General features: G+C 47.1%; 2 protein-coding genes across 3 annotated transcripts in view; one reads left to right on the top strand and one right to left on the bottom strand.

Moving 5' to 3' along the window:
* ARHGAP6 (Rho GTPase activating protein 6) overlaps positions 1-9,186 on the bottom strand; it is a 336,203-nt gene extending 327,017 nt beyond the window's left edge. The window contains exon 1 of the mRNA XM_056328242.1: positions 8,476-9,186. Within this exon, the coding sequence (XP_056184217.1) occupies positions 8,476-8,979 (504 nt within the window). The 5' untranslated portion in view covers positions 8,980-9,186. The remainder of the gene's footprint in view (positions 1-8,475) is intronic.
* A 4,727-nt stretch (positions 9,187-13,913) lies between these two features.
* LOC130144128 (transcription initiation factor TFIID subunit 4-like) lies at positions 13,914-23,357 on the top strand. Of its 2 annotated transcripts, none has more exons than XM_056327313.1 (3): positions 13,914-15,248; positions 17,812-17,859; positions 23,141-23,357. In XM_056327313.1, the coding sequence occupies exons 1-2, from the start codon at positions 13,929-13,931 to the stop codon at positions 17,818-17,820; spliced, it is 1,329 nt and encodes a 442-aa protein (XP_056183288.1). In that variant the 5' UTR covers positions 13,914-13,928; the 3' UTR covers positions 17,821-17,859; positions 23,141-23,357. The 2 variants fall into 2 exon arrangements, with proteins under 2 accessions (XP_056183288.1, XP_056183287.1); XM_056327312.1 differs by lacking the exon at positions 23,141-23,357 and adding an exon at positions 17,946-19,005.
* The last annotated feature ends 216 nt before the right edge of the window (positions 23,358-23,573 follow it).

Raw genomic sequence — 23,573 nt, 5'->3', positions numbered from 1 at the left:
TTTTTGACATTTGGCCCAGAGGATAACTGAAGATATACATAACAAGGACAACTAGAAATGGACAAAAGACAAGCGCAACCTGGAAAGGCCTGTGTGGATGGATCAGGAATTCATAAATGAATAGGGGAGAAAAGAGAAAAGCAGGACCTACCCAAAGTCCTAGCAGGTTCTCAGCAGCCACAGGGAGAGTTTCTGCATGGGACTGAGTGCTCATGTGCGTCCTCACTAAGTGCAATTCTCAAAAATATCTTTGAAACCTTACACTGTCAAAGGGTCCTCATGGATAAACACCATAAATCAGAAGGTCTTCTCTTTGAGACAATACAGAAGAGAGCAGGTAGGAAGATCCTGAAAAAGACAGTGTTCTGGCTTCACAACTTGGGAGGCTGACGCAAGCGGTTCCCATAGGCAGGGCTGTGAGGGTGATGACCCAGGGATGAGAGCTTTAGGGTGGGAAACTGATGTTTGTTTTTATAGGCCAGAGACACAGCACCTAACCTACTTAGCTCCAAAAACACGAACATGTGGTACCCAACATCTGGTTCCAGTACAACAATGTGGCAAGCGTCAAGCACTGGAAGCTCAACAAATCCTTCAAAAACACTCTTAACTCTCCCCAGGATTTAATAACTCCTTGCTGACAACCAGAGTGGAACAGACATGTAACTTGAAACAGCCAGTCTGTATACACCTAGGAAAAGCTGAAACTCAACCAGAAAGTGTGCACATACATTTCCATGATATGTGTTATTGCTACACGATAAGAATAGATAAAAACCAATAGAAATTATTTTTAACAAACAGAGCTTAAAAGTCTGCAAAAAACGACCGACGCAAAAGTTTTAAAGAGAGGTGAAAGAAGTAAAATTCCTAAGACTGAATGATAATTAAAGGCTTTGCTTCTTGCTTGATACTTCGTTTTGATTAGCAGGATTCACGAGCCAAAAGCAAAGCACACACCTGAGTACTCTGTCAGATTGAAGCCTGAGAGCTCAATACTTTGCAAAATTGGACGATAAGTCACAATGTCAAATTCCAATGAAGTCTGAACCTTGCCCTTACCTCCTTATTGCCCTCCTTCCAGTTTCTGTAAGCTCAAGGGAGTATTTGGCCTCTTCTCCCACCATCCAGACACCTGTGTCTGTTAAAAACAAGCGTAACCCAGGATGTGCAAAAGTTATGTTTTAAAACATCAGCTTAATTCCAGTGTTCTTAATGCTTATGTTCTCAAATACTATGCCACATAACCAGAAAATCAAATATGAGCAGCATTATGTCACATTTAATGACACTATAATAGTATTGCCATTATAATCTTCATTCTCATTGCCTTTTTACATTAAGATTTCAACTCTACAACTCTGACACTGATACTATCTAGCTACCACTATACCATCACAAGTAGTCAGCCCTACTTGCTCAGGACTCCCTGCTCATTTCCATTATGGGATTTACATCTGGAAGGAAAAAAAAATCCCCCAAAGTATGCTTAATACCTATATGCCTACACAGTCACAACACTGCAGAAGAGTGAAGACAGACTCCTGAAAACTTCCCCACCTGCAAATCACGACAGCTGTAGTTCTTGTCATACGAGAGAGTCTGCAAAGCTAAATGTACTGCCAGCTCCACCATGAAGTCAAGACAGCAGTCTGGGCCGTTGATATTTTAGAGGCTGCCCAAAATTACTTTTCAGTCTTATTTCTATTATTTTCACAAGTTCCTTTCCCATTACTTAAGCAGTGCACACTTGGGGAGAATTCTGTCTGTCCTAGCTGTCAACTCCCATATTTTCACCAAATGTCTTCAAATGTAATTTAGTTGGGACTGGGAAGAGTGCATTTGCCAAATTCAGAAAAGTTGAATATATTTAGCTACTTTTAATGGCACTCCTCTTCATACAAGACCCACAACATTTCTGCCCACCAAATTCTGCAGTTACAAAACTCTTACAGCACTGAATAGGATGGACTTAGGCTGAAACTAGTCTGTGTGTCTAGTGTTTTAGCATGTCTTATGGAAGAAAATAAAGCAGAACAGTTCAGTGGTAAATATCAGCACACAGTTTTTTACTTCAAAAGCCTTCCAAAACACAGTTCTCACACACCTCATTAAAAAGCCCCCCCCTCAAAGGGAAAAATGCAAGTTAACAATCTTGGGTATGGGGGAGTGTCCAGTTTTTTAAACGTCTGGAGGAAGACCAAAGAAAAATGGTGACAAAAAGCCATTTAAACATGCTAGACCCCCATTTTGCTTCCTGGATGGTTAATTGGGGCTCTACACAGGAATACATTCAAAGCTCTCTTCCATCCATAGAGAAAGATGTCTGGGTTAGGTATCAAAGTGCTTAAGGGCAAGTAAAACAGACTCTGAGCTCACACTGAGCTACATATCACTCTTCAGAGATCACTATGGCAAAATGAACAACTAGTGCTGATGGCAATCTGATACATTCTCTGAAATTCCTTCCCAAAGACAGACAAACTTTCCACCTGACAAGGAAACAGTTCTAGGGCATCTCATCCTAACAAGCAACACAATAAACAGGCAAATGCAGAAGCAATGAAGTCAGAAACATGAGGCAAACAGCTCAGTGAAGATACAGCCTGTAAGACTATGGCAACTAAAGAGCAGTAAATAGGACATTGTCACAAGAGAATAAATGTTGAGGAGGTATTCCATTAAAATATTTGCATGTATAGTGTTAAATTAGTTTATTGGGGAGTACTGGCCTTTCGACCATGTGAACTATTGCAGTCTTTTATGGCAAAGCCTTATTCCTAGTTCCAAGTGCAGCAGCTTTGCTTTTACACCTCAGAAGCTTCAGCTTTGCCCCCATGACAAATATGCTGTCACATCAGAACCACTTGAAGTGCAACACCTAGTGAAAACTGGGGAAAGGATGACTTCACTTACATATCTCATGCTAGATCTTTTAAAAGGGATGCAGCGTATATACTCCTATTTCACATTTTCTTCATGCATCCTAACAAACAGGAGAAAACTGCTTTCTTTTTCTCTTTTCTGTTGGTAACTTACAATTTTCAGAATATGTATCAATCACTTGTTATCAGTTGAATAGGGGAAGGAAAAAAATAAGAAAAGCTCTCCTTCCTCTAAATTTACAATGAACAGGTTCTGCTCCTGTAAACTTGATAATGCGATCAGTCCTTTCTCTCCAAAAGAATTTGTCCTACTAACCTCAAAGAAAAATACTCATCTGAAGTACCTGAGGATAGATATCCTTACAGGAATGTGACCTGTCCGTTTGCCCAATTTTAAAGACTTTTTCTTAATGGAATTAAGATTTTTTTCTATTTATTTATTTATATCTCTGAAATAATTTTTCATGTATGTCCATCCATCAGCACAGTTTTGAAGCAAGCACTGGCTGTAAAAAAGCAGAAAAAGTAAGCTAGCCACTCACAGCAACTTGGAAAAACTGAGTTAATATTAATTTGCAAAAAACAGTGATGCTCAGGGGGAAACTTTGGCAAGCAAAGAGATACGGAAATAGGGAATCTGAGACCACTTTCCCAATGGATTTAAACTCTTAAAGTATCAAGCAAGTGAATTTATGGAAGCTGACCTCCCAGGGCACCTATGAGCTGAAACTAGTGGTGTGAACATTCACTACTTCCAGCAGCCATGTCCTAAGTTAATCACTCCATATGACTCAAACAGAGGATATAAAAATATTTAGCTAAACTAATGTTCTGATATTGCAGATGAGTATCTCAAACATCCTTGCAGCTCACCACACCTTGGCCAGCCAGTAGCTCAGGACACACCAGGACAGCTCCTGGCTTCTCCCTCTAAACCTGGTGAGGACTCAGGGCGCACTGCTCTCCTGCACCATGGGAAACCCCTTGCCCAGTTGTGCTCCACGGAAAGCCTTCCTGGGCAAGGAAGCAGGTCCATGGCAGGCTACGCCAGGAGGAGGAAAAGGTGAGGAAGGGCTGAGCCAACCACCCACAGCAACCCAACGGCGCTGAGGAGCACTGTGCAAACTCACAGTGGTGCCTCCTGCTTCCCGGCGGCCAGGCACGCTAGCAGGAAGGCAGCAGACATGATGTTACCATTACTTTAAAAGCAGCTCTCCCCCAGAAAAGCCTGTTAGCTGGAGATGTTAATGCTTAATCAGCCAGTAACACACAGAGTACGACAGCAAAATAATCAGGCCCTGTAAGTGTAAGTGTGTAGATGTCGTTTATCATAACAAAGCGATTAGTCAGATTCATTCACATGGTGTGCTGTATTTGTTATCCACATGCTGTGGCTTTCCGTTGCCGTCTTTAGGACAGAAGAATCAGCACAATTAACACAACTTGAGACGTCACACAGATCTATTTATTTTGAACTGTTTTGGGCTTTTCACCTGGCAAACATATTCCAGTCAGTCACTGTAAAACACTTGCACCCTTAACTTGTACGGGACTATTCACATACTTTAGCATAAACATATGACTAAATGTTGGCCGAATCAAGGCATTAAGGTATCTCTAGATATTTCTACCATCTTTTTACATGATACATAGTTTACTTAGAGTCACTTAACCTTATCAAACACTTAATGAAAGCATAATAGTCATAACAGACTTAATTTTGTAAGTGAATTTTCTTTAAAGAAAATGGCTTAAAGGGACAATTCCGATCGGAATTGGGGATGAGCATCTTTTTTCTCTTGTTAAAAATCCTCCTTGTCTTTGCCAGACTAAAACCACTGGAAATGTTGTCACTGATTTCCACAGACCCAGGAACGGGGAGGGGGTTTAAGCTGCTTATACCTGAGCAGATAATAGAAAAGGGAAAGAATGTTTGTCAGCAAAGTAAAGCTCTACCTAAAATAATCTTTACAGCTGTAAAATATTCTTGTGAATAAAATCACATATCGATAAAGAACAGCCAGATCATCCAGAAGTGAGAGACAACTCTGTCACATGATGCTTCACATCCAAAAATCTGTGGATTCAAGAATACGGGCCTAACACGTTTCTTTGTGTAAGGCCTTTAGGTGTGACCTGCTGCTGAAACTGGAAATCCCCTGTGCACTGTGGCATTCCATTAAAAATTATTTATGAATGGCCGCATGAACTGAGCAGCAACCTTTCCCTCCCTAGGCCGGTAGACAGGGTTGCAGTATAAAATGCTGAAGAGTCAAAGGGCAGTAAAAAAAAAAATAAAACAAACAATCCATCCTTCTCCTGGCCTCAGATGAAAACTATTATGGACATTTTGGTCTCATATACAGAAATCACAGATCAGCTGGCAAGGGAGCGCTCGGTGCACACTTTAAAACCTGAATCCGGCTGTGCCTGGTGGTGCCACCCCGGCCGCCCTGCAGCACCAGGCTGCCCCAGGGTGTGCCAACGCATGCTGCAAACCACATCGCCACCATCTCCCTCCAGACACTGCCACAGATCCAGCTTGGGGCAGGCCAAGAAGGTTCTGTGCAGAACTTATTATTTTGGCAGGTTCTGAAGAGAAAATCTCCATGGCATTAAAGTAGGAGGAAGAAAATAATTCCCACGTGTATCTCCTAAAATACCACTTTTAGTGCATAACCCTGTTACTTGCACAGTGGTTTTAGACGAAGATTTTCCAGAAAGTGAAATTATACTGAAGGTGTTGGAATGAAGGTAAAGAAAACAGATTTTGCAGTGAACACTTCTTTTATCCTCCAGCTAATAAGGATGGGAATTTTATGTAATCAAACCAAAACCTTCCATGTTCATTTTCAGCCTGTAGCCATCTATTCAGTTGTCTTTTACAGCTGAGTAAAATCATTGTTCTGATGTATTTCATTTTCTAAGTTGAAAAAAGCAGAACTACAGGTTTCCTATCAAGAATGCCATAATTTGGATAATGGGAGCTTAGAAACTTACAGTACTGTAAATAGTAATTTCCTTTTCACCCAGTGAAATGTGGGGGGTTTTCACCTCCTCAAGCACACGCGCTTTGCCACAGCTAGGGCGAAGCCCCAGAGGCAGAGAATCCTTCACTTCCTAAAAACCAAACAAGTCTTTTTCCAATAAAGACTAAACAGGAAGCAAACAACTAAATCCTTTATGAACAATGCTGTTTTATGACAAAACCAAACTGAATGACCATTAGGATGCATGCCTGCAATAAGAGGGGGAATTTGATCAAAATTATGTATGTGCAGTTTCTTTTAAAATATAGAGTCAAACAATTTATACATGCCATTGCTGATAGTTACAACTAAGTTAATATCTGTATAATGCTTTGAAAACAGAAACTCTGAAACCAGCAGGTATCAAGTTCTATGGCAACTGACACGCAGTGCCACAAATCCACAATGACGATGCGAGTCCAGCTACAGGTGCAGCACACCCCGCTCCTGCAGTGCAGCACCACCACTGTGACTGCTGGGACAACAGCCACCACGACACTTGTGCCCAACTGGGGGCTCATGGAGAGGGGCTGCCTGGCCACCTGTCCAGCCCAGGCACGGGGACCCAGCATAGAGATGCGGATACTCGCTTGTCGTGACGGCACTGGGCTCAGACCTTCCCCAGACAGTTCTCTTACAACAGTATCACACGTTGTTTTGGGTTTTTTCCTAACATAAAGGGGATTATTTTTTTTAAACAACACTCACACATATGCCTCGATTACTCTAAAAATCAGGTCTCACCAATAGGAAAGATATGTCCAAAATACAAGACCATACTTTGTTACTGTAAACACCCATTTCTTAAATATATGAAAGACACTCACCCAGGTTGAAACGCCAAGTAAACAACAATTTGTAAGAGAACAGTAACACCACACGAAGCCGTGCTGAATCAAATTTAACTACAAATTACATCACTATACTGCAATCATTAGCAATATAATACACACACCCCAAAAATATTTAACTATTTAAAAATGCTAGACACACACCAAATTAGGAACAAAATCGTACTTTTGAATTTGCAGTCTGAAGATGTGCTGCGCTATGTGGTTTGACAACATAAAGATCTGAAAAAATACGCCCTGAGTGTCTAACATCTTCACATGGGTTCAGTGAAAACAGGGAGATCCGCTTACATTCGCAGGTCAGAGACCATGCTCTGAGTGTTGGACTCAGTCAGGAAACTGCACGGGAAATCTTACCTATCTTAACACTTTTTGATGTTCCTTATCAGACTGTAAGTGGGTAAGCAGCCAACTAAAGGTCACTGCCCGCTGTCTCACTGGCGGCTTTTTGTCACTGTCACTGCTGCCCCCACAAAGTTCTTTGAAATCTTGAACTTTTAACTATCTTAAAATTTGAGGAACAAGATGAAACAGCTAAGAGTAACTTCTGATCACAAGACTTAATAGTAATCCATTTTTGAAAACTGTTAAAAATCTTTGCTGCCTCTTTCAACATTAGCCAGCGCCGTGGCCAAAGTCGCCAGCCAAGTGCTGATGCTCCATCCTAATGGGCAGTTGTCAACAACTTTTATGCCCCAAGCTAACAGCAGGACGTGGGGGCTTGTTCAGGGTGAGCGGCAGCCTTTGCCCAAAAACTACTTTTCCTAATATTGTGCCATCATGGTGCCTAGTTTGGCTTTGGATCCCAGATCCCTGTGTCAGATAACAATTTTTCAAGGACATCTGCATCCCACTGAAACAGCGGGGTTGTTTTGTTGATAGATCTAGTGGGCATTGGCTGCTTAAAATAAATACATCTTAAATGGAAATGGAATTAAAAGGAAAAGGCTGCCTTCCAACCCCAACGCAAAAGCTCCAGGAGGAACTACTAAACAGATAAGCAGGAAACCTCATCGCTACAGACAGGACAGAGAATTTCTTCAAACAAAAAATTCCTTCTTCTCCTGCTACAAAGGGCTGCGCAGAACCAACTCGCCGAGCAACTGCTATCAAGAAACAATGCCACATTCCTTGAATACATTCGTCCACGTGGTATGGTATCTGCAGCCCAACATCGACGACATCCAAGTTAAGAGAATAAATATTTGCACTGCAAAGTTGGATTTGTCTTGGAATACGATCGCTCCTCATGTGGTTTTGACACATGTATGTTGTCAAATAAATCACAGCCCACTGGGTGTGCACATGAAAAATAATTTGTCTATCTTGTTGGAAGCCATCGCATACTTCAGTTTACGAGGTGTGAAACTGGGAGGGGGCGGTTTTACATGCCCAGGACAACTATAAACGGAGCCCGTCGAGGGCACATCCAGAGCCGCCGCCCGCCCCACCAGCGCCGCGGGTCCCCGCGCTCGGCGCTAGCACCCGCGCCCGCTGCCCACGGCGGCACGGCGGCGGCACGGCAGCACGGCAGCACGGCGGCGGCAGCGCGGGCACCACCGAGGGGGGCGCAGCCGGCGCCCCCGCGGGGCCACCCCGTCCCGGCCACCGGCGGCACGGCAGCTCCGGCTGCCTCGCCGGGGCGGGCAGCGGCGGCGAGGGCGAGGGCGGCGCGGCGGGTGCCCGTCCCCCGGGGGCGGGCGGGCCTACCTCGGATTTCCACACGACGTAGGCGGCGGGGCGAGGCTCGGGCGGCGAGGGCTGCCCCTTCCTCTGCTGCAGCCAGCGCCGGGGCGAGGAGAAGATGCTGTTGGCGGGGCCGGCGGGGCCGCTCAGCGCCGAGGCCGAGGGGGTGCGCGCCAGGAAGGGCAGCTCGCAGCCGGGGCTCCGCTTCCCGCGGGGGCTCTCCTCGTCGAAGAGGGCGCTGCCCGGCGGAGAGCGCTCCAGCGGGGTGCTGGGGCTGGAGTAGGAGGCGCCGGGCGGCGGCGGGGCGCCCCGAGGGCGGCGGCGCTCCCCCGGGGGGCTGCCGGTGGCCCGCGCCCGCGGCGCCCGTCCCGCGCCCTCGCCGTCCTCCCGGCCGCCGCCGATGATGGCGGGGTCGAGGCTGCGCGTCTGGCGGAGCCTCCGCTTGGAGAGGCTCTTGGCGGTGCCGGGGGCGGCGGCGGCCGGGGAGGAGCAGGAGAAAACGCTGCTCAGCAGGCTCTGCGCCGACATCGCGGCGGTCGCAGCCTCGGGCACGGCGGGGGCGGCGGGGGTCCGGGGATCTGGCTGCCTCTGCCTGCGGCCCCCGCCGCGGGGCGCGGAGCGGCGCGGCTCTCGGGGCGTCCCCCAGCGCCCGGGCTCAGCCCCCGGCGGCGCGGCCCGACGGCGGTACCGGGGGGCTCATGGCGGCGGCCGGCGCTGGGGCTGCTCCCGGGCTGCCGCCGCCGCGGTCACTTTGCTGGGAGGGAGAGGGAGGGAAAAAAAGAAAAAAAAAAAAAAAGTTACGAGAGAAAAGGGGAGGGAAGGAGGCAGCAGCGGAGCTTTTATCTCGGCTCGCCGCCGCCTGCCAGAGTCACTCCCCCCTCGGCCGCGATGCGCGGGGGAGCCGCCGGCCGCCCCCCCACCCGGCCGGTGTGGCAGGGCCCGCCCGCCTGCCCCCGGGCCGAGGAGAGCCGGCCCGCTGTGCCCCGCTCCCCGCCGCGGGGCGCCCACCTCGGGGACGCGCCGGCCCCGCCGCGCTGCGCGGGCCCCCGGGCCGCGGCTCCCGGGAGCTGCCCCGGGCGGCCCCGACGGGGCGCTGCGGCCGCACCGCGTTGCGCTGTGGGGAGGCAGCGGGACAGCTGTGCCCGTGCCGGAGCCACCGCCGCGGCGGCGCAGCCGGGGAGAGCCCCGGCCTGACCCGGCCCAGCCCAGCGCCGCAGCCCCGTCGCGCTGGTGAATGGCGGGGAGTGCTGGGCTGTGGCTGGGGGGGCTCCCGTAACCTCCCCGGCGGCGTCGGGGAGAGCTGCTGTCTTCTGTGAAAGCTTACGGCGATGGGCTGGGTGCGGGTGGTGTACAGCACGCGTCTGTTGGGCAACCGGCACCGGGTGCTCTGGCCCAAGTCTCTTCCCATCCCGTGCCAATTTGAGAAGATGGTTTTATGTATTCAACCACAACGAACGCCTGCTTTGAGGGCACGCTCCGCTCTGCTACTGCTGTCTGACAGTCTTCGCAGAATAACCCCACACAGAGGCCCGTGGGCAGGAGTCCCACAGGCAGCGTGGGGCACACAAGGCCCGTAACTGTTCTGCTGGGTACCTCATGGCAGCAGAAAATAAAGGAGTGGGGCCAATGAAGCCAAGCCTCCTCAAGAGAAATAGATAAACTTGCTTGATCCTCTGTAGCGACTTTCGGTGCTTTCTCACCATGCATAGGGAAAGAAACCTTTATCGGGGGAAAGGAACAAACTTGGGAAAGCCAAAACCATAAAGAAACGCAGCAACAGAATGCATGCAGGGGAAGAATACCGCACAGCCCCATGAAGGCTGGCAGCCAGCCAGCCAGCTCCTTCCCCACCTGGAGTGGAGGAAACAGTCCCTCAGCCACAGGATCCAACTCCTGCCCCCATCTCCCAGCTGGGAACATTAGAGTCCTCCCTTCACTGGAAGCAGTTCAATGGCAGCGCTTGTCAGGTTCTTTCTGCAGGCCCCACACCGTCATTCATGTAGCGTTTCAACTTTAGTAAGCTGCAGCTAACCGCTAGCTTCATGGGTCAGTTCAGAGCTGTTGCTCTTTTGTCAGTGAAGACTACAGCCATTATGTTTTTCTAGATGAAAAGCAAAACACACAAACCCATATCCTGCTTTGCTTCTAGAACTATACTTCTAGTTAGTGAAGGAGTGGAAGGCACCTAAGGGCAGACTAGCCAAGAACTAGTGCAATTCTTGAAAATCCCCCATCTCAGATGAAATCACCGGTAGACTACTGATTCCACAGGGCCTAAGCACCCCTCTTTTGACCTGATAAACCACCAGCTCCACTATCTCCACAGAAGCATCGCAGACAACAATTCAAATTCCTTAGAAAAAGACAGGCTATTTTGAGAAAAAAAAAAAAAAAAGCAAAAAAAAAAAAGCGTTTGAGCACAACACAAGGGTCATTTCCTCCTTATGCTGCGTTTTCTCCTCAAACCCTGTTGCAGGGTTGTGTTGTCCTCCCAGGCATCCTGGAGTCTGTGCAGGTTACGTGCACCATGGCAGCGTTTTCTAGTTTCATCAACAGAGGGAGCAGACAGTTCTTTCCTTTGTGGCATTAGTTAAGGTTCATAGAGAGAACCGGCACGCTAGCCCATCCACTTTCAAAGGGAGGTGTTCTGGTTTTATGCAGTATTTCCAAATGGGATTTTTTTTCTCCCACGCCCTACCCCCCCCCCTTTTTTTTTTTGTCTGAAAAGGAGCTTTTCTCCCTTATTTTAATGAACTGTTCTATTGCCTAATTTCAAAGCCTGCTAGCTCCTCCACAGCTAAGGTTGCAGCTGTTTCTGTTTAAAGCTTCATTTTTCCTCCTCATTAATGCCTTCAATAGGGTCTCATGCTTGAGACTAAAAAGGTCTGAAGCATAAAACAATGTTCTGAGTTTGTTTCTGTGGTTCTGTGCCCATGCGAGCAATTTGGTTGAGGGAGACACGTCTACACTACAGCTATACAGATGTGTGGCTCCAACTATTCACTTTTTTTTTTTTTTTTTGTCCTCTACAAATGTATCGTGGGAACGTAAAGGGACAGGAAGACAGAAGGAAAAAAGCAGAGGGGGAAATTCAGAGCTGTGAGGAGCTCATCACATAAGGAGAGGAGAGGAGAGGACAGTGACTCCTGCCTCCAAAATCCGCTGGAGACAGTTTGGCTGTTCTCAGTAAGGTGTGTTGCCCACTTTGAAGATCTGATACTCTTGGGCACAGCCAGCTGCCAGCAGGCAAACCTCCAAGTGCAGACTCAGGTCTTTACACACTGCATACACAACCTGTGAAGAGAGACAGAAACTATCAGGTAAGTGCAATGTTAGGAGCATATGTCAGCTTATGAGTAACTACTCTAAGTGGGAACAAAGCATTCTTATTTCCACCTGCTTTTTTTACTATTGCCCAGCTGGTTTTCTCCATGAGAGCCCTCATGAAAAACTGGAGTATAGTTTTAATGACACAGAGACCTGGAGAATCACAGTTGCAATTCAGTGAGTAAATACATATAGAGGTGCTTCGTGTAGACAGTTTCACTGCCTGTCTGAGTTGCTATCTGTATCTTTCAGGGACAACAGCTGTATAAGCACTTAGTGATTATTGTTAAAGTTGCTGTTTATTAGCACTATGACCTGCATTATTGTGAGACCTGGCAGCACCAGCCATGCAGCTGGGCTCCGGGGCTCTGGTGGGCACTGTGCAAGCACAGAACAAAAAGACAGTTCTAGTCCCCAAACCTTAGCAGTAACCTCCAGACACAAGATACCTGCTGTGCAGCCATACATGCAGAGGAATAGTGAGACAACACTAGTTAATCTAATATTGGTCATCGGCCCTTCTCTTCCAAAGCAAAGCTGTTCATGTAACTGCTGCCCATAAGGTTGCAATAGCAGTCAAGGAATTGGGCAGTCCTTCCTGGAGCTGGGGGTAGCAATCCAGGCAGTGGATGTGCTGACTTCTGCAGCCAGAAAGGCTTTCCTAACAGTTTGCATGGTCATATGAAAGCTTAAACCCAGTGAAGATGTTTATTCTTTGTTCTGTCTGACTGCCTGTCACCACCTTACACAGTAGTCTGCTGACTCTGCAACTTGAAAAATCCCTCCTCAACTTTTCAAGTCTGTATTTCTGAAAATGAGCAAGAGTGACATGGATATATAATGTAGTAAGAATTCAGAAATATTTTGAGGGATGAGTGTATCTGACAACGATGACTTTCCGGCCATCAGTTTTATCCTGGAATATCTTTACTCTTAGCACATAGAACAGAATTATAGAAGCATTCCCTGGGCATACAAGCATGGTGCTTGCGAAGCCAAAGCTCAGCTGTTGGTAAAACCAGCAGAGGATGTCAAGGGCAACAAGAGCAGCTTCTGCCACAGCAGTAGCAGTGAGAGAATAAACAAGGAAGATGTGGGACTTCTGCTGAAAGCAGCAGATGACCTAGTGACTAAGTGACAACAGACACAGACAGGGTTGGGGGTCTAGAGAACAAGTCCTATGAGGAGCAGCTAAAGGAACTGTGGTTGTTTACCCTGAAGAAAAGGAGCCTCAGGGGAGATCTTACTGCTCTCCGCAACTACCTGAACTAGTGAGGTGGGTGTTGGTCTCTTCACCCAAGTAACAATTGATAGGGCCAGGGGAAGTGGCCTCAAGTTGCGCCAGGGGTGGTTTAGGTTGGATGTTAGGAAAAATCCTTCACCAAAAGGGTTATGGAGCATTGGAACAGGCTGCTCAGGGAAGTGGTTGAGTCACCATCCCTGGATGTATTTAAAAGACATGGTGCTTAGGGACACAGGGGCATGGTTTAGTAGTGGTGTTGGCAGTGTCAGGTTTATGGTTAGACTTGATGATCTTCAGGGTCTTTTCCAATCTAAATGATACTATGCTTCTACTTAATGTCTTCTTTGCCTTGATCTTCGCCAACAAAACCTTCCACAGCTTCGTGCCTTAAGGAGAAAAGCATTTTAAAAAGCTTACTGTTTACTTGCAGAAGAACTCCTAACTTTGTAATTCCTGGGATTTGATTTTTTGGAGAAAAAGACTGAAAACTAAAATTCAGCTCTTCCAGTTTTTCTGTGGAGGCAGAAGAGCTGTTATGTTTTTTTCAGAACTTTTGTCTGCATTACAGCGGCAGCGATCCATCTGTAGGCATTTCAGCACGGTGTTCAGAGCTGCTCCTCGAGGAGAAAGCCCTGCAGAGGCATCTGTGGAAGCAGCTGCGGGGGTGGGGGTGTAACTGAAGTCCACACAAGGAGCCGGCACCCAGTTTTGGGGGTTTATATACATACATATATGACAATATATAGCATGTATATATATACACACTGCATATAGAGTGTATATCTATGTATATCTATATATATGGGGTTAGATATATATCGTGTATATGCATAGTGTGTATATATACACTATATAGTCATATATATGTATTTGAGATGGGGAGAGAGACTGTGTGTGTATACGTTATATGCCCCAAGGCCGGCACCGGAGTGCCGAACAGCACAGCCCCATGCGACATCCCGGGCGCCGCTTAACCCGCGCGCCCACCGGGGCCGCGCCCGCCTGGGCAGAGCCGCGGGGTCCCGGCCCGACCCGTGCCACCCGGTGCCGCTGCCCGTGCCGGTGCCGCTGCGGCAGCCCCGCCCCGCCCACCGGGCCCCGCCCACCGGGCCGTAGGCCCCGCCCCGCGCTGCGCGCTCTGCCCGGAGCCGCCGCGCCGATGCCACGTGGGAGGCGGCGGAGCCGCCGTCGGCGCCGGGCCGGAATCGCGGCCCCCCTGACGTTGGGGACGGCGCTCGCCGGGCGCCGGGAGGAGGGGAGGTCGCGGAGCCCCCGGGAGCGCGCCGGGATCGCCGAGACCCGATGGGTGCTCGGCGCGGTGGCGCCCGGCTCGCGGCTCGGCCTCCCGGGCCTAGAGGCGCTGGCGGCGGCGGCCGGGCCTAGGGGCGGCTCCCCGCCCTGGGCGGCGCCCTCGCTGCTCCAGGTGCCGGCGGCGGCCCAGCCGGCCCCGCGGCGGGAGGGCAGCGACCTGCCCGCCGGCGCGCCGGCCGCCCTGGCCGTGCTGCGCCTCCAGCCCGGCGCCGAGGGCTCGGCGCGGGCGGCGGCGGGGGCCGCGCCGCGGCTGCGGACCGTCTACGTTAACCCGCGCTGGCTGGAGCGGCAGGCCGCGCTGGGGGCGGCGGCGGCGGCGGCCAGCCCCTGCGCCGAGGCGGCGGCGGCGGCGGCGGCGAGCGGCGCGGCCGGGGGCCCGGCGGCCGCGGCGGCGGGGCAGGGCGAGGCGGCGGAGGCGGCGGCCACCCCCTACGTGGGGCTGCGGCGGCCGCTGGGCTACCAGCTGGCCAAGGCCACGAAGGAGCGGATCTGGCGGGGGGAGTTCATTGACCTGTTTTCCTTGCTTCACACAGAGCTGGCCCCCGAGCACGGCCCGCGCCCGGGGGACACGCTGGACCAGTGGGTCTCGGCCTTCCTGGTGTACGCCAGCGTGCTGTGCGAGAAGCACCCGGCGCGCTGCGGAGCCATGTTCAAGTACCTGGACACCATCCGCAAGCTGCATGCCACCTACGGGGGCACCTCGTGGATGAACTATGACGAGGACTTTCGGCGGCGGGCGGCCAAGGATCCCAACCTGCCCTGGGGGGACGTCGACCTCGACCTCTGGATGAAGTGGATGGCGCCCCTCAAGTCGCTCGTCAGCAGGCAGCCGCGTGCTGAGGGCGAGACGCAGGCCTCGCCGGCCCCACCACCGCCGCCGCCCTCCCAGAGCCCCAAGCAGGAGGAGAAAACCCAGGTGTGACGGGCCGGCGGCCGCGTGTTTCCCCGCTCCCCTGGCTGGGCACGGGGCCCCCTCGGAGGGGAAGAGGAGAAGGGGGCAGCCGGGGCGCCCTTGAGTTGGCTGGCAGCTCCCGTGTCGCAGCGCTGACCTGTTGCTCGTGCTAGCCCTAGGGCTGCAGCATCAGCTGGTGGGTCATGGGGCCGCACGGGTGTCCGACTGGCCTCCGTGGGAGGTGTGGGCATTGCTGGAGAAAAAAGCACGTTCCTAGCAAGTAATTGTTAGCAGCGTTTGTTGCTCTGGCCACCGGAAGTTAGGAACCCCCGCTAATTCCCTCCCTTGGTATATAATTACATTTTCCTGAAGATGGTAGAAGAAAAGTGTTTTGGTTTTCTTTCCTTCCCCTCCCCCCGCTCCCCCCCCCCCCCCCGAATTGTCTTTAAAAAATTAACTTTCTCAGCAATACAGTTGTCCGTATGTAAGACAAAGAGTACAGACTCTTCTGTTGCTATGGGAGCATGTGGTAGTTGCAGGCTGTGTGGAGGCCAGGAGAACTGATGTGAATAAACTTCAGTATGAATGGCCCCAGCTTGCAAATTCACTGTGATTTGGAGATGTAACCTGGTTTGGGACCCACTAGTGGACTTAATCCACAAGGTCTGGCCTGTTCTGTGGGAAAAGATGGTGTCTGTGATTAAAGGAAGTAGGATTTTGTGTACGTTAAGGTTTTGCTTTCAGCGTAGGCATCGAGGGTCTCTGAATTGGTGTAACCCCTGACATACATAGGAATATCTGCCCTTTCCACTGCCTGGGCTGTGACAGCGAGCTCCGTGGGTACAAAGGGCTGCCTGCATATTTTGGGGGTTGTGCTGCTTCTCATACCAGTAGCTGTAGTCTGTGAAGTCTGCAGCACAGGAAATGTTGAACGCTGAGTTTCACGCCAGCTGGATGGTGATAAGGAGATTCTGTTATATTGGCTATTATTTCTTTCTAAACAACTTTTTTAGAACTGTAGGAAGAACCTTTGTGTTTCTGAAGGGTTTTTGCTAGCTCATCAGATTCAGTGTTTCCCAGAGATTGCGGGTGCGGAGGAGTGGCTAAATTGTTTGACTCTGTTAGCCTGATCTGGAAAGGGAGGACCCTTTTTCAGGGCATCTGGAAGTGTTTAGTGTGTCACACCAAGTCCCAGCTTTGGTACCTATCAAGAATGACTTCACTGAGCCAACCTGCAACAATGGGAGCAGACACCACACAGTAATATAGATAAATAGGTCCCAGTGCAGGCCTTGTGGCCTTGGTGCCTTCTGTGGTTGATGCTCTAGATTTATGCAACGTTTTCTGATATCTCCGTTTAGATTTCTCCATTCTCAGGAACAGCTCAGTTACTCAGTTACTGTTTTGTGATCTTTTGTGAGCACCAGATGGGCAATGGCTTACAGTTTTCATCTCATTCAAGACTGCATCTTCAGTTTGTCATGTTAACCAGACTTGTAACTTCTTCCACACGCAGCCGGTCTGTCAGTGCAGAGGTTTGCGCTGTTGTCTGCTGAGGTACACCAGAGCTCTCGATCCCCTTTGGTTTCGTGGAAATGTCACCGTTGATTTTTAGCAGTGGAATTGATTCCCTCCTCCCACCTCCAAAACTGTGTAAAGAAAAATGAGACATGTTTTATTTTAACTGAGTAACTTTAAAAATACTAAAAGTTTAATGTCTGTAAAAACAGTAGCACTTTAGCAGCACAATGGAAAGCAAAAGTTGTGCAGTTGTTCATTGTGGGTTCAACCGCCTTTCTATTATTAGAGCAGTTTTTAATTGGTAGCACATAGTCTTTTGTAACTGCTTAAAAGAGAAAAATGTTCTTAACTGAAATGATGGTTTGAGCAGCTGTTAAATGTAGATGAGGCCTAGGATAAATCAGGAGTTTACCATTGGCAAGGCAGCAGCAAGGAAATGGTGATCTCTTAGAGGCGACCTCTGGGTTTCCCCTGCCCCTCCCCAGCTCCTTGCAAGCTCTAATTATGTTGTATAAAACTACTTCAGAGAAGTAAGACGTGCCTTCATGTTTGGGCAAAAGAATCAGAGAATTAAAATGGAAGAGAATAGCCTTTCATGGGTTCACAGCTTCGGCCAGAACCTAATTCCACATTCATGCTGTCAGGAGGAGGAGGTGTTTTACAAAGACCTTTTCTTTCACATTGTTTGAACTGATTTTGTTTTCATAATTTCAAGGGATAGCATTAGGCAGCCTGACTGGATTTCATTTCCGCTTTCAGTTGAAGGCTTCTTAAATTGCAGCTTGATAATAGCGCCTGTATCTCTGGTTCTGCAGTTGCACAGAAGGTTAACCAATAAAGACAAAGTAAAGGAAGACAGCTTGAAGCTAGCTGTCTTCTCTAAGGCACTAGTGAAGAGCTGTAACTGTTTTACACAGAAGGAACAAAGTGAGAAACCCTAGTTTTAGTTTGAGTGTGATAACTGGCACGTACGTAGGATAGCTGAGGTTCATGCCTGCAAATCTATGTCTGTATGTATGACTTCAGACCATTCTCTTTTTTTTTTTTTTTTTTTTTCTTTTTCCAGACTCCATGAAAACAGAAGGCCAGTTGGGATGGCAGTCAGACTAAGTGGGTGAGTTTATTTATAAAACTGACTAACTTTGGATCTTAAATATTTGCAGATTTGTTAAATACAGAATTTCTCATTGGTGCCAACAGCCTGACTCCGTTGGTGTTTAAGTGGAGCTCTGGTATTCTAGTGCATTCTTTTACCTCTGCTTCTGTTGCGTTGCAAGCTGTGCTAGAGAAGACGTAGGAAATTCATTTTACCCAATCAGCAATTGTAACAATGGACTACAAACCTGCAGAGCAAGCCAGTTTGCTGGAAAACAGGAATTCCTGCAGCGCAGCACTTGTCACAGACTATCCAAAGAGGGCAAAGATTCAGGAAGGTGAATAAATTGAACATTGGTTGAATGAGGTCAGGAGCAGTCCTCCCGGAGGAGAACCCTGCCCTAAAATACTACTTTGAAAGTATAAGCCAATTTAATGTGCAGATTAACCCTTCTCATTTGGGCAAACTTGTGTGCAATCCTGGATCTTTGCAGTTCACAACCGGACACTTCAATAACCTATGTACTATATTTGTTTTTTTAAAAAATAAATCATAACTTGTCTTGTTACAGCTGTTTACTTTTACAATTTCATTGAGAATATCTGCAACACAAATGTGTATTTGACTTGAAGCAGTATCATACACGTGGTATAATAACTCAGGTTGTCAACAGAATTGCTCTGTGAGGCTCAGTATCGCCTCTCCATTCTTCTCTGAAAAATGCATTAATCATTGCTGTCGTTGCCAGAAATCAGTTATAGCCCAATTACACATTACAAAATTCTTGATCATATTTGACCTAAATTATTATTCTGTTTTTATCCTCATAGAATACTTGAGGTCCTGAGCATCAGACTAGACCTTTGTAGTCTGGTGTTCATGAAAATCATATTCACTGGTTCACGATTTAATCATTCTGCATCTCGGTATTCTGTTCTTTTTTTCCTTTTCCCTTGCATATTAGGGAGTATGATCAAGGTAATACTATGATCCAGTAACGCGCATGATGGTAAGGGTATGCCTTTAGTTGTTTCAGGAAAAAGTTGCCATTATCTGCTCTCCTTTACCTTTCTTGATAGTTTCAATAATATGCATAATATGAAGTGTTTGTAAATGGATACTAAACTGTTTGTGATTCCATCTAAATAAATTTTTATACATAAATGCTTTCTTAATCTTAGCCTTTTTGTTCCTCCCTTGTTCTTATATTGCTGCTTACCCTTTTGTAATCATTTTTTCCGTCACCAGATGTTTTAAAAAATTTCGGGGTTTCAGTTATCAAAGCACAACCGAATCTTAAGTATTGACAGAAAAAAACCCAGCCTTTGAAATTTGTTTTCAATATTTTACATAAAGTCTTGATAACATTGTAACTGTAGTTGTCATGGCTTATTCATCTTTGCCAGTTGTTGGGATGACAATAGGTATCAGGCCTTGATCTGTGAAAATGAAATAGCTGCTATACTGAAATACCAGTATTTTAGTGGCCTCAAAACTGGGACTCTGATCCAGTGAATGCTGAGACATCTGCATTCAATACAGTAGAATGTAGAGCACTTTTACAGATTGAATTATAAGTTTTAAAAGTACCTTTCATTTTTGAGAAGAGGCTTAAGCTCAATGGTCAGATCACTTGTGCTATTTTTCCCTTGTCCTGCTTTCTTTTTAAGAAATTGGAACTCTGTTACTTGCTGGTCCCTGCTGCATTTCTTCGTCATTGTTGCTACACCTGAACCACTGCAGGCATCTCCTCTTGAGGAATTGCTGTAATAGTGGCAGAACCTGGGGAGAGGCATGGGAAGCGGGGAATGTGGAGTGAAGAAGGATGAACAGATAGATGTTGGTCTCCTCAGTCCTACTGATGAGTTGCGCAACTGTGGGTCTTAACCTAATGACTCAGAGCAGCAAAGCAGCAACAGTTTTGTTTTTCTTGCCATTTGGGAGCAGCATACCCAGCTGGAGTCTGAAACACTTCCTAATGTTCTTTGATGAGTCCTTCTGCCAAGAATTTATTGGGTTTGTTACTCTCTTCAGCCTTCATACAGTCTGGTGCCCTTCCTGGCACTCTGTCACCTTCTAGTTTCCTGGTTAGTGCTGGGTTGGACCACCCTGTCTTCTGTGTCTGCTGTAGACAATTGCCAGGGCTTTGCCTTGCTCTCCAGTGTCAGTGGCTGCTTCAAAATGGCTGCCTGCTTTCGTAAAGAAACTTGCCTTTCAAATTGTTAGCAGCAGTGGTTTTGAGGCTCCCCCCCCCCTTTTTTCTTTTCTCCTTCTTCGTAAGCTTGGCCTTCATCGCAGTCTTTGAGCCACACAATAATTTCATTGTGGTACTTGTGAATCCTTGCTTTGGGGTTTATTGTTGCATGTGTGCTTTCCTCCTTGTTGCTGTGCTGTAAGCTTCTGTGTGAAATTTCCTTGTCCATTAAGTTTCTTGTTAAAAATGTCGGACTTCAGTGGGTTTCTTCAAATTTTAACAGTTTGTTACTGCATGGTTTTGCAGATTGGCACTGGGTGAATCTTACCTTTACAGCTTCTGATGTCTTGTCCTTGCTGAGTCAATGTGCTGGCTGTGTTGAAAGGGTGGTACAGAATTGCATATCTTCTGTTCATCTCTGATTCATGGTTAGATTATTTTTGATGATCATAAGCTAAAATTGCCGTCACTTAAATGGTATGGCAGGCAACAGGGAGATGCTGAAGATGCCTGCTGTCTGAAAGCAGATGTTGTCGGCAACCCTTTAACTGAGTGATGTGTGAAGATAAAGTGTCAGTGAGACATTTAACGTTGAAATGAGCCATGATTTTGTTACTCTTGTAGTAACTGTGATCTGCAGCATAAATCAATGATACACAGGATATTTTTTTTAATACTATTTCTGTAAGTCCTATTACTTACAATGGGGGGATATCATCTTTTCAGTGTTGCTGCAATTTCTTACGCTTCTCTCAAAAAATCATGTGTGTCTTTGTACAAAGTTGCAGCAAAGCTTTTCACCAAGACTGATGGAATTTCCAAGTAGGAATACTTGTAAAATGCGTGGGAATTGATTTGTTCAGGAGGACCAGCATCTTACGGAAAACAGTTTTCTGACAGTTGACTAGAATTAAGCAGCACATACTTTGAGGGAGTAATTTTGGCTAAGTCTGTTTTTAGGGATTTCTAGCAAGATGGGATTTTTTTTTTTTCCACGGATGTGTTTTTTCGTGTGCTGGATTGATAGGTATTGTTATTACAAAGAACAAATTAAAACCAGTGCAGTGTGACTCTTGACAGCCCAAAAGGTATTGCAATTTAGGCATGAGATTAAAATACTTAAGTCTGAGCAAGCTGACATGGCTGGGGAGTTTAGAGTTGAGCTTTAGCAAAGGTAGAGTCAGATAAAAGGGATTTCTGTGTGCAGCAATTAGGTCTGAGATAATTTGGAGCATCTGAAAAAACGAGGTGATGTTAGTAGTTTGGCCTTATTAGTGATGATGTGTCTTTAAAGGTAAGATGACAGGAGAACATTTTGCATGTGGGGTAGCCTGTCGCATCTGCAGTTTAGCAAAATCATTACTTCTGGGCTGTGATGAAATCCTGTTAGTTATTCAATGTGACTTTCAAGTTAGGCTTAAACCATTGCTTTCTCATCTTCCTCTCTCTCCCATAGTCTCACCAACTTGCTTTCTTTATAAAAATCTGATGAACACGGCAGGCATGTCCTGAGGGCCAGCCATGGGTACAGGCAGTGTCTGACTGGAGTGTCTGCATGTACGGAGCCTTTCACCCCCGTGTAGGTAGTTCTGCCAAGTTGCTATGGTCTAGCATGAAGAAATTCAGTATGTCTCTTAAGTGTGGCTGCATGGAGTGCACATGGGAAACTCCCTGGCTGCCTATGAGGCTCCTGTGTTTTTGAGAAGCTGGTGGTGCTGGCAGCAGGTCTTTCTGTCCACTCCTGTGGTAAAATCAAAACTAAAAGCCTGGAGACTGTTGTAAGCATTGAGGGCAGGGATGTGAGTCAGCGCTAACAGCCTAGATGTTTGTGGAAATGTTGCCTAGTGAAGTTGTCAAACTGTTTTTTAGGTCATATGCTTAACAGGGACTGCAACAGTTGATAATGTCTATGGGAGTGCTTTTGGCAGTTCTTTCTACAATGATTATGTCCCTGAAAACTCAGCTGGAAAAATTATAAAGCTAGATGTTACTTTTCTCCTATTGTTTTGGCACTCAGGTTTGACTTTTACCCTTTCATGGAATTCAGTATGCATAAAGCACATAAAGTTTGTATCCATGTAATCGGGGTCCAGCACTTTTTTTTTTTAATATATTTTATTTGTTTGGGGTTTTCTTGCTTTTTTTCTCTGGGAATTCTCATCAAAACCAGTTGGCATTTTTGCAGTTTGGCAGTTTACTGGGCTATGGGCTAGCCAGCAGCCAAGATTTAAAGAGCAGGAACATGTTTACAATACCTTATATATTTGTAAACTTGAAATATTTCAATAAGTGCTTTTAGCTTTTTTTTTTTTTTGGTGGTTGTTGCTCTCTCTTTACTTTAAAGAACACTTGCTTCTTGCCCATGTCTCAGTACAATGTTGCTCTGTTAGTATTTCCAGGGCAGCAGGGGAATGTTTACATCTAAACAAAATCTGTTTTCTTTGAATTTTTTATTGCAAACATTTGTGTCCCTAAAATCCTTTCCACAAAACTCAGTCACTGTTCAGCTTATTCTTTTTTTTTCATTCTGTGCAAAGCCTAAAACTGAGATCATGTTCAGTTGTCAGGATTTTTTGTTTTCTGAACCTTGTAATACGAGCATGGTATCTGCACCTGCATCAGCAGATATAGAAAATGCCACTTAAAATGGCAGTTCTGACAATCTAAAGTCAGGTATGGCTTAAACTGGCTTCAGAGATCATAAGCACCATCTGCATAGCTGATGTTCAAAGTGTCCATAAATGTCCTGTATCATCCCAAAATAAGAATTATGAGGCTATATGAAGTCTCAGCCCGTGACTGTGTGTGGCTTGTTCAGCAGAGGCAGTCGCAGGCAGTTAAAGGCTGGATGTGCTGGTGCTAGCTGGTGGGGCTGCTTAGTTGAGAAGCTGCAGGACAACATGGTGGCAGAGGACCTGGACTGTATGTTCCCCTATAGATGTCTGGCATAAACACAGACGAGACAGCTCCTTGAAAAGTGTAACGTGGGCCAAGAGTTCATACCTCCTCTGTCTGAACTTTCCACCTTCTGCTTGATCGTTCTGGCATTTATCTTCCACCATACTTACCTTATCTCCTCTGTTGGTTTTCTTCCTTCCACAACAGTCAAATGACATACACACATCCTCAGAAGGAATACCGCCAGTGTATGCAGATGGTTCCCTACCGTATACGTGTATCCCATGGACGATCCATGCAGTGCTAAGTGAAAAGGCTTTTTTCTCCCTTAAAGTTGGGGAATGAAGTATATACAAGAACTTAAGAGAGGGATTACAAATGTTAGTAACTCCAGATTCTTGCGAATAAATAAAGATCAGTCTGAGGTGGTGAAATCTCCAAGGGTGTCTTTGTTCAGGGCATGCCCGTGTGTATCTTCCTGGGCTGGGTGTGACTGCAGCTAACGAGGGACTTGAGGCAATAGGCTTCTCAAAGCGCTGTGTGTTGGGAGGAGAAGCATTTAATTTTCCTTCTTTCCACCTCATTTTCCTTGTCCTTTCTCCTTCACCAGCAGTCTCCCAAGCCAGATATGTGACTGTTA

The sequence above is a fragment of the Falco biarmicus genome, chromosome 2 (genome assembly GCF_023638135.1).
Source record: "Falco biarmicus isolate bFalBia1 chromosome 2, bFalBia1.pri, whole genome shotgun sequence".
Lineage (NCBI taxonomy): Eukaryota > Metazoa > Chordata > Aves > Falconiformes > Falconidae > Falco > Falco biarmicus.
Note: the sequence above shows the minus strand (reverse complement) of the source record. Positions and strands in the feature narration are given on the sequence as shown.

Coding starts and splice junctions, on each gene's coding strand:
- LOC130144128 (XM_056327313.1), top strand. CDS start 13,929: ATGCCCCAAGGCCGGCACCGGAGTGCCGAACAGCACAGCCCCATGCGA.